The following is a 13,899-nucleotide window of genomic DNA, read 5'->3' on the forward strand; positions in this document are numbered from 1 at the left end:
ACCGACTCTGGGCTGTGAGGGCGTCTCTAGGAGATCCTTCAAAACTTATATTCGAGGCGAAAATTTGCTGATTAAAACCTATCTGGCATATCACTAAACCAATAATCTTTAGAAAATATAGCTTTTCATCTCTTAAAACAATGACGACGCGGCTGTTAATGGCGTCATTGACAGACTCGGTCTCGCGCACATGGACACATCCGAGTGGCACATGGACGACTCCGTTTGCGAATGGTCGGACAAAAGAACGGACAACCGCAACCCAAAACCGGCAAGCATTGGCCTCTCTTACCATGCTTGTATCATGGAACATTTGGAGTGAAAGAAATGCACGGGTGTTCCGACATAAGAGTGTGCCACCGACTGTCCTACTTACCGACATCGTCAATGAGGCCAAGTTTTGGGTTACCGAGGGCGCAAAGAAATTAGGGAATATTTTTGTGGGCGAGTAGTTGTCATGCCGATTTTGTGGGTGTGTTGTAAAAACTCTAAACTCCTTCCTCTCCTTATTTAATGGATGATGCAAAACTTTTGCCTCCATTTTGAAAAAAAAGTAACTTTTTGTGAAGACTTGGAGGGTTGTATTCCATGGTTTCATTATTTTGGGTGGTTCTTGTTGATCTCATCTTGTGATTAGTTTCGGTTTGTTTCCATCTGTTAGGGACTTGTTAGCGGCGCAAGTGACAGTTTAACCTTTTTTTACCCTTAAGAGTTGCGTGGGACTCAAAAAGGCACGTTGTTGTTCCTTTTTTTTCTGTTATTATTTGGCAATGGAACCCGATTCAATTTTGGATTGAATGAAAGAAAAAACTTCTAGGGATATTTACGCGGTCACCTGACATTTCTCTGGGCACCGAGCCGCCTCTTGTTTTCGCCGTCCATGTCGCCATCGCCAACTCCATAAATTTCAATTGTGACTTATATTAAAACAAACAATTATATAATTTAAATATTAGCAACGATTCAATATTCATATCAACATTTTAAATTTTAAATTACGAATATTTAGTTATACAAACATTTGCTTAAACTACATACTTATGAGTTATAGAAATGTGTGTATAATTATGGAAATGTTTCTATAACTAGTAATATTAAAAATTATAGTTTTAATTTTTTTTTGTATTCTCTAAAATTATACAATCATTTTTATAATTGGTAGACATTATTTAGAATATATTAGTATTTTTAAAATAATACGTGAATATTTTTTCATTTAATCTAAGAGTGTATATTAAAATGTTTTAATTTACTAATCATCATTTATATGTACGATATTTACAATCCATGTGCTTTAGGTGAGAGCTGCCATTTGACTTATTCAAAGATTTATTAGAGCAAGATGGGCTTAACATATTTGATTGCTGCGACGGGTAGAATTTAGATTTTGAGTGTTTTAATTAGAGTATATGCTGGTACCCTAAAAGCGAGAGAGTACAAAATTTCAATCAAGATGAAATCTATTGGGTTATATGGTTCGAGCTACTGCCTGGCATCTAATTATCATTTTTATTTTTTTGTTTAGTGTTCCCTGTTTGTTTTACCTGTACGGGGTTAGAATAGAATTAATGTTAGTTCTACCTCACTTTAACTTGTCTGTTTTTACCTTTCGGTCTGGGTTTTGTCTCATGTAACCTGAAAAATCACAAGCATAATACTGGATGCCCATCCCTTTTTGCCCATTCGTTCCTAATTTACTTTTTCATCCGACTTTTATGAGTTAGCAATTTCAATTATGAGTTCACGGAGGAACTCTAGAAATGTATTTTCTCATTAAGTTACAAAGAAATTTCTGTTATTTGCACGTTGCTTAACCTTGTTTCGATGCGTTTTTTATGTGGTTGAAGTAATATGTTGCTCCGATGGTCGAAGATTTTTGACCAGCGCTCTCGTCTTGGTTGTGCACGCCATGGTGATTTCGGCTTTGGTATGTCCTTTATCTCCTCTTCGTGTTTTCACCTAGATAAAGAAATCCACTGCATAGGTTGGTGATTAATGTAGCGAGGGACAACACATAACTTACGATAATTTAGCATGCTACCACATCATTTAAATCTTAACCTTGTTCATCGAGATATTCTTGTGGTGTAAATAATATGTTGCCTTGATAATCGAAGACTCTACCTCGATGCTCCCTCGTGGTGCGCACGCCTTGTCGTGTCGTGCCATGACTGTTTGAGTGCTGGTGATGGTATGCCCTTTACCTCCTCTCCCTGTGCCATGTGATTTGGTAGCGCGTAAAAAATACAATAACTTCAACATAATTAGTATAAATGAAACACACTAGGCAAGCTAAATTTGTGATTCGCGTTAGGATGGCCGTTAGTTGAATCCACTCCTTTGCATGACTAGACATTTTCACAATACGCCCCTAAACCTTGCTCAGTGTTGCTTGAGTCCATGTTGTGATGTAGTATATGTAGGCATTATATAATTTGTCTATAGTTTTTTTGTCTCTCTTAGCTTGTTTGAGTTGGTTGTTTAAATACTACTTCCGTCGTTCCAAAATAAGTGTCTCAACTTTATATTAGCTCAAGTATAAAATTATACTAAGCTTGAGACATTTATTTAGAAATGAAGGGAGTATTAAATATAATTTCTGCTCTACTCTTAGCGCACACCCAACCCCTACCGGGGGGCGGGATGGGATTAGCATGCGGTGTGCTAGGTTGTAGTAGAAATGTACTGATTAGATTAAATGTGTCATGTCTTTGTGTTTTTTTTGTCAGTGACACAATAACGAATGCCCATCTCTTTCCTTCTGAATGCCTCAACCAAATTTGCCACACAGCTTGATAGGTATGATAGAATGCCACACCTTAAGGCAACCTCAACGCATGGACGCATTTTTGTGGGTCTGTTGGAGTTGACCTAACTGTCAATGTGTTAGAATAGGCGCCATTCCATTAGCCTATGGTTATATCGAATGGAATCAGTGCTACCTTTTCCACATGTTATCAGTCCCTTTTCTTTTCTATATTCTACGAAATCTCCACACCAACTTGCGTTGGCCGATAGAGCACCTCACCGGTACAGTAGACCATGTTTCAATTTTCATCATGGCCTATCGTGCTTGTTAGAGTGAAGTACCTATCCCTCTTTTCCTACTGTCCTTTTTAGGTTTTGACACACAATGCATGTGTGTTTTTGTCATTCAAAATCCTTGTCCCAAACCTTTCAGGGGTTAGTTTTGTGGTTTATGTGTGTGTGTGTGTGTGGTGGTGGTGGGGGGGGGGGGGGGGGTTAGGCCGTTAAGGGTATAGTTTTTTTTAGGGTTTGGGTTTAGCTTTTGGGTTCAGGGTTTGGGGTTGGTTTATGCGCTGCTTGTTTGTTTCTGAGCAGGTGTATGGTATATACAAGTAACCGAACAGAATGCAACCAAGCATCATTGACGTAACATTACCAAAAGCAAAGGTGAAAATAAACAGATAAGAATGTCAGATACCTCCTCAGAACCAAACAAGCAGCGCATAAAACCGACCAACTAGAAAATCGCTTTGGCTAACAAGACACGGGCTCTTAAGGGCTAAGTGAAGCATCAAAGAGTACGTACTTACCACCATACCAGAGGATTGTGCCAATTAATTCAGTGGTGAACTTCACGAAAATATAACTGTGGTGTGTGCAAAAGACATTGTACAGGATGCAGAGGCCGGAGGCTCGGTTCCTCCTTTTCAAAAAAGAAAGAAAGAAATTGTACAGTACTCTTCATGAAAGATGTGTTTCCCAAGTTGAGTAGCCCAGTAAGACCTGACGGAGATCCCCTGGTGGTCACACCAACAGTATACGGAGCATTATCCAAGTCACCACTCAAAGAAAGCAGGTACTGGCTTTGCATGAGACTCAAGCTGTAGCTTCTGCAACCATATAGAGTAAAGCTAAATTCTCATTTCGGAATCCTGATTTTCAAAAATCTGTAACGAGAGAAGTCGATGTGCTTCCAAAACAATCTTCTTGCACAAAACTCATGCACGCACAATCCAAACTGCCATTTGCATCATTGGTGACTTCGACGAGAATCCGACATAATAATATAAACAACTAATAGTTAGGATCATTTACATTACTAGGTATGGATGGATGCATAACAGTTACAACACAGCTCTTTGTTTTAGTACATACTACTACTGTAATCGATGCAAAAAAAATACTACTACTGTAATTGACGTGAAAACTTAAAGTAATACTTGAAGGAAATGGACACAAATACTTGCATTAAAAATTAGGCATTACAAAAATAGTGCCAGCACCACCTACACCCAGCAGAAAGTGACAAGCAGAAGTCAAAACATATTTTTAACAGCTCACGACTACCAGCAATAATGTAAAATCCAGTTCCTACATCTTCATCCATTTGGATGTTGGCATCTCCCACCACAACCACCCGCTTGGTGCCTCCCTCGATTCGATGCATGAGGCCAAGCGATAGATCTGCGATGATGGGATCTGGCGCATCCTGTCAGCTGGATTTATCAAATCCGTCTGTCAGCAACTGTGCCTTGTCATGGATTGGCCGGGTGTCGGTCCATGCAGCCACGACAATGCCTCTGTGCTGCACGCAGGTGTTGGTAAGAGGAATACATCGATCTTTTGATCGGATCGTAATTTGCTAGATGTCCGTGCACTTCAAGCTGGAATTGAAGTTGGAGATGAGACTAAAGAAAAGATCAAAGTGGAATGTCTAGTTTTTTAAAATCGGAGAAAGAAGTTATCAAGCTCAAAAATCCAGAGATCAACAATAAGGAATAGAAAAGATATTAGTCCAACTAGTAGAAAAAGCTTTGGAAGTTGAACATCTTTTAAACAGTCTAATTTTGATTCTTGTTTTCTTTGGTCTTCGTTCTCGTAGCGATGAATTGGTAAATGCATGTATCAAAATGTCTTTGATGAAATAAAAATATAATATTTTAGTTTTAAATAAAAATATCTATATACAATAGAAAATGAATGCATGCATGCCGTAAATATAAAAGTGTGTCCATGCGTTGAATGCATGGCCGATCCAAACGCCGAAGTGAGCCATAGCCGACCCAAACGTTAAAGGAAACTGGGTGATCCAAATGTATAAAAGACAGATAAAATACATGTCCGTTTGCTTTAATGATCACATGTGTATATACACAGTTCATCCGATGATTTGACCTGACAGTGGTAAAAGAAGAAAGATGTGGCGTGCGTCGCTAACCATGCCAGTGCCTAGCGTTGCAGCTTTGCCATACCCGTAGCCTCGTAGGGGAGTGGCGACTTGACGCTGTACGTTTTCCTTCGCTAGGAAGGAACCAGCACAGAGCTGGATAGTTAAAGATGTCATTGCAGACCATACGAGTTGCTGACTCGTTAGTAATCAATAGCACCACAAGTCCTACAATTTGTTCACAAGATGTAATCCTTTAGAGCATGGTTAATATTATAGGCAACTGTTGGCTATAAGCAGTCTTATAGTCCATCTTATAGCTAGCTTGTACAATAGTTAGCTATACAAGAGTTCTATTTTTATTATATATGGCTCACCTTTCATTCTCACAAAGCATCTAGGAGCACGTGTTTGAGTTAGCTCTTCACGACCGCTTCCCTTCTCTCTCCTCTTCTCTCTCATCCAACTCAGCAAAAATATTGTATTTTAATCCTTACAGCCTGCTGACTGTACCTTATTGTACATGCTCTTAGTTCTACAACTCGTGTATCTTTTAGTTCTACTAGCAAAAAATCTGTGCGTTGCAACGGAAGAGAAAATAACACACGCTCTGAACGTAATATATTTTCACATGGCACCACATTTGTGTTGCCAACGATGGTCTTAGTGCTCATACAACGAAAACACGTTTGAATGTACAATCATTCGGAATAAGATGAGAAAATATGTTGTTCTCCCCACGAGGTTTTTCAAAGGTGTGCATGTGTGGTTAAAGATGATTTTCCTTCCTCTCAATCTAGTTTTAATTTAATGGATGTTTATTGCAATTCGTATCATCGTTAGAAAGAGAGGAAAAAAAGAATCGTGCACTACAGATTAAGTTTGCACCAAAAATAACATTTAAGAAGTATTCAACAGGTAAATATAAAATATATTTTTTAATCAAATTTCATATATAAATGTTAAAATCGGAGTTACGGTTTAAAAGATATGAATAATTTTGTTTTAGATAAAATGTGGATTGATTAACTGAAAAGTCAGATTTTTTTGTTAAAAGAAAAAAAACGTTTCGACTAACTTAAATACGGAAGGCGGGTTAATTACCCGAAACACCAGGGGGTTTTCTGAAAAAAGCAAAAAACGATTCGTTTTCTGACTTAAATCCGGACTACGGGTTGATTACCTGAAACATCAGGTTTTTTTTGGAAAAATGCAAAAAAATAACGATTTGTTTTCTGATTTAAAACAGGACTGCGGGTTGTTTTCAGCAAACATCAGTGGCTTTTCTACAAAATAGCCACAACGGACGACAGAAGCCGTCGACGCTTTATTATTACTAGTTGTAGTACATGTGAGCGACTTGTACTCTGTTTTTAAAAAGACTAGCAAAAGGACCCGTGCGTTGCAACGGGAGAAAAACAATTATAATCTCCAATGGTGCTGATCATATTATGTCTTTAAAATTTTAGGACATTTCTTGAAACGCATGAACATTTTTTGAATTAGCAAACATTTTTTTCAATTGCGAAAATAACACACAAGCAAAATCATGGACTTTTATTGTTTTCATCAACATTGTTCTCAAAATTATGAATTTTTTTCTGAATATGTCAATATTTACAAAAATCCTGAGCATTTTTTGAATTCACAAACATTTTATATTTTCTTCAAACTTTTATTTTAAAATTCCCAGTTTTATAAATTGCAAAAGTTTTTTAAAGTTTTAAATTATTTAAACTTAAAAATGGAACAGAAAAATGAAAATAAAAAATGAGACTAAAAACAGAGGCACAAACTGTTTTTAAGATTTTTACACGGACTTTTGTTTAAAATTGTTGACTTTTTTTTATTTTATGGACAATTCCTCAAAGTTTAAACATTTTTGATATGCAAAAAAATTTCAAAACTCCTTAGGAGTTTTTGAATTCTCAAAAAAATATGTTTTTTTTGAATATTTTATTTCGAAATTCTCAGTTTCTTAAAATTGAGAAAAGTTGTTTGAAGTTCTAAATTATTTAAAGTAGAAAAACAAAATGGAACTAAAAAGAAAAATTATTTAAAGTAGAAAAACAAAATGGAACTAAGTAGAAAAACAAAATAAACAAAATGGCACATTTTTGGTGTGCTGCATATTTTTTCCAACGCCCAGAGCGTAATATATGAGGTGTCTACATGAGCCGGCCCAGTCAGGAGATTTTCCTGTTTAAATGTTTTTTATGACTTATAGGTGGCATTGGTGGGTAATTTTAGTCAATTTATGGACAATTTGGATGACGTACGGAAGAAGCATTATTTGCTTTATTAGTAGGTAAGATAAGATAAGATTAGATAGAGAAATTCGTAAAATAATTCTATCCAGTCCTATAACTTGCATTTGATGTGTAAATTTAGTCCACACCCAATCACTGCCTACCAACTCGATCGGACGGGTCAACTCATGTCTATTTGCAAAGACCCCTGCACTAATGCTGAATTAACCAGCAGTCCACCATCGGCAGCACCAGGCAGCCTCCGTCTTCTTCATCATCGGCGCCGGCCTGTGCGCGGGGGCCGTCAACATCGTCCTGCTCATCATCGGCAAGTGGGTGTGCGGGATGTGCGCCGAGGCCGTCAAGGAGCGGCAGCAGCGGGACCCCGACCTTGCCGTCGACGCCACGGCCGCGCTCTGCCAGGGCTTCAACTCCACCGTCCGCCTCAACCCCAAGCTGTCCCTCGCCAGCTCCATGCGCAACATCACCCGCAAGAGCTGCCAGAACTGCGCCACCGGACCAGGCAGCTGCACCGCCGCTGGGAACTCCTCGGACGCCATGTGCTGCGGCGCTGGCCGCACCACCAGCTGCGCCCTGCCCTACGTCTGACGATGGACAAACAGGGGTACGAACCCTAACTACGGAATACAGATTGATCGACCAACACATGCATGCATGCATGCATGCAAAGATTGGCTCGTCTGCAGTGTTGCATGCATGCATGCAAAGATTGGGTCGTCGTCTGCAGTGTTTGTTTGATCTTGCATGTCTTTGTGATTCTAGATGATAATATTGACGTGATATGCACATGTGCCTGCTGACGGTGAGATGTAACTGAATTAATGTACGTGTGGCCGGGTCTACCGGGTAAAAATAACAACTGAATGCTAGTAGTTTGGTGACTTTAGTGAAACTTTCTGCCGTTTGACCGTACAAGTTTGGATATACTCCTTTACAGGCCTTTTAGAGTCGGAGGTAGTACAAAGTAAAATCGAGTATAAGATGACTCCAAATTATCGACGAGGAGCATTTGGACACATGCCTCGAGGAGTAGCTTGAGCATTTGGACATAGGGCCTCGAGGAGTAGCTTGCGGTGGCTGATCTTATCAACGAGGATGATGGACACGAGCGTGGAGATGACATTAACGCCATCGGTCACGACGGGGTAAAGGAGAGAGACATTGCTCTCGAAGCCCATGGTCTGGAACAACACCGACGCGTAGAACATGATGGAGCTGATGCCCGTGAACTGCTCGAACACCTATTGAGAACGTCGTATGGGAAATATTTTTTTCTATGCGCACGTAAGATCTATCCATGATGATGATCATCTATGAAAGGAGAGATTGAATCCACACACCCTTGTAGATCGTTAAGCGGAAGCGTATATAACATGGTTGATGTAGTGGAACATCTTGGCGATCCAAATCGTAGCTTGTCCCACGATCTCATCACGATCCGTTCCGCGATCCTATTAAGATTCATCCCGGTCTAGTGCCGAACGAACTGCACCTCCGCGTTCAGCACACGAACAACTCGATGACGATCACCGCCTTCTTGATCCAGCAAGAGGGGCAGAGAGGTAGATGAGTTCTCCAGCACAACGACGTGATGGTGGTGGTGACCTAATTAAGCAGGGCTTTGCCAAGCTCTACTGAACTAATCTAGAGAATAAAACGGCCTAGAGAGAGAGGGCAACACGTGGCTTATTAGGGTTAGAGTTGCCCTCAAATCCTCTAGTATATATAGGAGGGAGGGAGGGGAGTAGGCAGCCTCAAAACCCTCAAAGGGTTCGGCCGAAGTGGGAGGAGGTGGAAGAGTTCACCTCCAATCCTACTCCTAGTAGGATTCCATCCTTCCCCACTTGGGTTTATTTCCTTCCCACCTCCTAGCCGCATTGGACTTTAGTGGGGGCTTCGGCCAGCCCACTAGGGGCTGGTCCACGTCCTCCCACAACCCATGAGACCCTGTGGGGTGGGTGGGTCCACTTAGTGAATCATCGAAACCCATTCGTCATTCCTTGTACAATGCCGGAAATGTCCGAAACTTTTCCGGAGTTCAAAAATCACTTTCCTATGTATCAATCTTTACCTCTGGACCATTCCGGAGCTCCTCGTGACGTCCGAGATCACATCTGGGACTCCGAACAACTCTAAGTCACCAACATACATAACTCAATATTACCGAAACGTCACCGAACCTTAAGTGTGCAGACCCTGCGGGTTCGAGAACTATGTAGACATGATCGAGACACTCTTCGATCAATAACCAACAACGGGACCTGGATGCCCATATTGACTCCTACATATTGTACGAAGATCTTTATCAGTTGAACCTCTATGTCAAGGATTAAGTTAATCCCGTATGCTGTTCTTTTTGTCCTTCGATATGTTACTTGCTCGAGATTTGATCGTTGGTATCTTCATACCTAGTTCAATCTCGTTACCGACAAAGGGGTTCGGTGCATTTTTAATGACTGGGCCATCCGAGTGGTTCGGCAAATAATTTACACAAGTGGTTACGTATATGTCGGTGTGTAAAAAAACACAGTATAGACAGAAATATTTATATACACGTCCATATGCCTATTCGTATGAACTTAAACACGCACATCGTATCTTTACAAGCATCTCCGAAAAATTGAACCCTCATCATCGATGGAAACATCTCCTCCAACCGAAAGCATATCATCGGAAATTTTAAAATAAATTAAAAAATAATGCAAGCATTAGGACTTGAACCTGATGAGTTAAGGATATCATTGTCTCTTTAACCATCCAATCATAGGTTAGTTTACAATAAAAAGAAGTATTTTGTATTTCGTTTTGTTAACTAGTGGTTCGCTCATTTAATATTTTCTAAAGAATGTTGTAATATTCTTAGCAAATGCGCAACTTTCACCTGACCAGCAGTTTATCTGACCGCCGCACCAATTACAATTTCCGCTTGACCTACAATAAGACCCAGATCACAAATGCAAATGAAAATTCTTGGAGCACAAAAGTTATGAACCTTCACACGATGCACAACCGTATTAAGAAATGCAACAATTTCAAACATCTAGGCTTCGAATCCAACGGCCACGAAACAGTTTTCACCGTTAAAAATTTGCAAAGTACCTGGTGTGATGTTGAACTACTACTACTGTACTATACTGAACTGCAACCAAAATCCATCATCTTCAAATTGCAATGCATGAGAACCTTTCCAAACTAACCTAAACCCTGCATTAAGTGAAAATGTAGTAGCGGACTAATAAGCAACTCATCAGGAGGTGAACTTGTCTATGCGAATCTTGAGAGACATCCGGCGGGACGCCCCTGCCCCAACCAGCAACTTGGGCGGCACCGCCAGGTACGCCAGCTCCTCGACGGCGACGGCGCCGGGCGCCGTGCTGCTCGTCACCTCGATCTCCGCCATGACGGTGTCGGCCTTGCCCTTCCGGTTGGGCGCCGGCGCCGGCCCGCTCGCCCACACCTTGAGCGTGTACCGCGGCCACACCATCGCCTCCGCCCTGACGCACACCGCCGACACGGCCGCGCCGGGGCCGAGCGCGCCGCCGACGATGAGGAACGCGCGGCCGTCCTCGTCCCCGAGCAGCAGGCCCCGCGGCTCCTGCGACGCCGGCACCTGGAGCACGAGGACCTTGCCGTACTGGACCCTGTGCACGGGCATGGAGTGGAGGGTGGTCAGGTGGCCGAGGAGCGCCGGCGCCGGGCCGGCGAAGGCGCAGCCGGGGGCCGTGCATGCGCAGGGCGCGTGCGGGCACTCGCCGCGGTGGCCGGCGAGGTCGTGGTAGGTGACGTAGCGCCCGCAGCCGGCGTGGTCGCAGTCGACCGTGGTCGAGGAGACGACGGCGTCCATCGCCGCGTTGCGGGCGTCGAAGGCGCCGCCGCACTCCGCGCAGGGCTCCGCGACGCAGCGGCCGCAGGCCACGTGCCCGCCCTTGCACTGCCGGAGAAATCAAATGCCAGCTGCTGTCATGGACACGGACTCGAACGCTTGAGAGGAACGAGGGAGGCGAACCTGGAAGACGGGGGGCTTCAAGGGGCTGAAGCAGAGGGCGCAATGGAGCAGGGTCACGTCCATCTTCACGGCGATCTCCATCCTGGAGCCGTGGTCCGCCGCCACGACCGCGCCGCTGTCTCCGGCCGCTTGGTGCACGGCAATCTCTTGCTTCATCGGTGCATGGAGGAGTGGCTCGGCCGCCAGCCTCGGCTCCTCGGCGCTCTGAGGGTCGCCCATCTCCGTCTCCGTCGCCACCGGCGAGCCCTTGCAGCCGGCTGCAACCTGCATCCTGGAGGAAACAAGGCCCTGTTCTTGGTGTGGGTGCGAGAGGTGGAGTGTGCACGGTAAAACAAGCAGCAGCTGGGGAGTTATTGAGTAGTAAAAAGGTAGCGTGCGAGGCTAACCATGCCTGCCGTTGCCATGGCTGCACCAGTGCACCGCGCAGCCAGCATCGTGGGGTGCGACAGGGTGCACAGACTTTTTAGGGTCTCTTTAATGGTAGGATTCTTAAAATGCAGGAATAAGAAAAACATAGGAATAGAGTGACATGTTTTTTTTTATACTACATAATTTGAAAGTGTGTTTGATAGCACATGAAAAACAAAGGAATCTACAAAGAGGTTTGAGTGGATGAAATTTTTTCTCCAAAATGTAGTACAAATGAATTCTATGGAAAAATTCTAAAGGATTTCAATCCTACGAATCAAACGACCATTGTAGGAAAAAATCCTAAGGATCCAAATCCTCCGAAAATTCAATAAAATTCCTTTGTATGATAGGAGCCCTTAAGCCCTCTTTGGAGTACGTAGGATTCTCACAACAGCTTTTTATTTTATTAAAAAGATCGCATGCCGAGTTGAATTGATAAAAAGGACCGCTTCTAAGAAAAATGATGCACCTGTTGCCACGATGGCAACCCTGGGACAAAATAGACAAATCCAACACGTGAACATAACTATTTCAGAAAGATGAACCGTCGACCAAAATAATACACACAGCTAACGTTTTTTCTGTAACACCCGACAGTCAGACATCACGTTACACTATACAACACATGGCTCTTAGGCACTATATATAAAGGCAAAGTATGGTATACCTGGGCCAGCCTCGGCCCCACACTCAGTCGTGCAACCCCTTATGTCTAGGCACCACACATACAATGTACCGCGTCTAGTCGTTGGGCGCTCCACATTTTGTTACCAATGCTCAGGCTGGTTCATCCTCATCCTAAACTTTATAAATGTGTGTGCAATGTCGTGGTCTTAGAGACTACACAGTATTATCGAAACAGAGAAGTCGGTATTCAATAGATTATCATTCAACATTTTCAGTAATTATACAAAATATGCATCTTACATAAAGCAATCAGGATCAACATTATGAAAATTTCTATATCACTTCAACAAGAAGTAGAACACTACTAAGAGTTAACGTCACTTTAAATTCAACAAAGACAAGAAGTTCAGGATTGTTACAAGTTCATCAACATGAGAAAACTACGACTAGTTCAATTTCATAAGAAAACAACGACGACCACTTCCTTCCCCTCTTGTTGGCTATCTTCTTCCTCCTGGAAGGAGCGATCGGCTTTGGAACCGGCTTGGGTTCCTCCTCCTCATCGTTGACATCATCATCCAAGCTCACCATCCGCGAGCTTCCACCGACCGCCCTCTTGCCTCTATTATTGTAGTCTTCAGGTGTGACCGCGTGAACCGTTTGAATTCCTTCGTAGGCTTCAACAAGTATGTTGGCCGAACATGATAGTCTTGTAGTGTCATGTCATCATCAACCTATCATAAAAGCAAACGATATGGTAAAAACATGTGGCATAATGAAGTGAGCAATGCATCAAAGAGATGAATATGTGTCATTGTCATACCTCTTGGGTTACCACACCTTCATCCTACGGATGAGTTGTCGGCCTAGTCTCATCCTCCAGAAGAGCCACATGGTCAGATGGGGGTTAGATGGTGTAGCGGACCTAGACAGCTCTGATTTTGAATATTCTGGGTCATGACTACCGATAAGATTGGATAACTGCCTTAACCTTTGGCGCTAACGGTGTAACTTGAACAAGTGAATGAGATATCCAACTTAGCAACGTATGTAACACGAACAACCGAATGAGATATGTACCTTAATGAATGCTCGAAGTGCACCTTCCCCATTGCTTTTTTCCAATCGGGGTTGTGTGTAGAATAGTCAGGATTTCATCAGCTGCTTTTTTTATCTGGTTGCGTTGTGGACGGGAACGACATAAACATACTAGGCAAGCAAATATGTGTAATATGGCCAACAGAAAGCGCAAAGGGGAACACTTTACCAAAAAGTTCATCACTCGAGCACAAGGGACTCGGGTCACTTTCCTGACATATTTGTTGTATTCATGCTGGGTTAGCTCATCAAAGACGGTGGGATCTTCCAAAATTTCCTCAGAATACGCCGGCTTGCATATCTCCACACGAGTACTTGCAAGATACATTTTAAGGTAATAATTGAATGCGAGT

The 13,899-nt window shown here is 42.5% G+C and overlaps 1 protein-coding gene across 1 annotated transcript; it reads right to left on the reverse strand.

Annotated features, from left to right (window-relative positions):
• Positions 1–10,434: 10,434 nt before the first annotated feature.
• On the reverse strand, positions 10,435–11,814 carry LOC123439299 (E3 ubiquitin-protein ligase SINA-like 4). The gene is made up of 2 exons (XM_045116037.1): positions 11,411–11,814; positions 10,435–11,335 (listed from the first exon to the last, which is right to left on the reverse strand). The coding sequence occupies exons 1-2, from the start codon at positions 11,678–11,680 to the stop codon at positions 10,652–10,654; spliced, it is 954 nt and encodes a 317-aa protein (XP_044971972.1). The 5' UTR covers positions 11,681–11,814; the 3' UTR covers positions 10,435–10,651.
• Between the last annotated feature and the right edge of the window lie 2,085 nt (positions 11,815–13,899).

Source organism: Hordeum vulgare, chromosome 3H (assembly GCF_904849725.1).
Source record: "Hordeum vulgare subsp. vulgare chromosome 3H, MorexV3_pseudomolecules_assembly, whole genome shotgun sequence".
Lineage (NCBI taxonomy): Eukaryota > Viridiplantae > Streptophyta > Magnoliopsida > Poales > Poaceae > Hordeum > Hordeum vulgare.

Coding starts and splice junctions, on each gene's coding strand:
- LOC123439299 (XM_045116037.1), bottom strand. CDS start 11,680: ATGCAGGTTGCAGCCGGCTGCAAGGGCTCGCCGGTGGCGACGGAGACG. Junction 11,336..11,410: donor TGAAGCCCCCCGTCTTCCAG/GTTCGCCTCCCT, acceptor TTTCTCCGGCAG/TGCAAGGGCGGGCACGTGGC.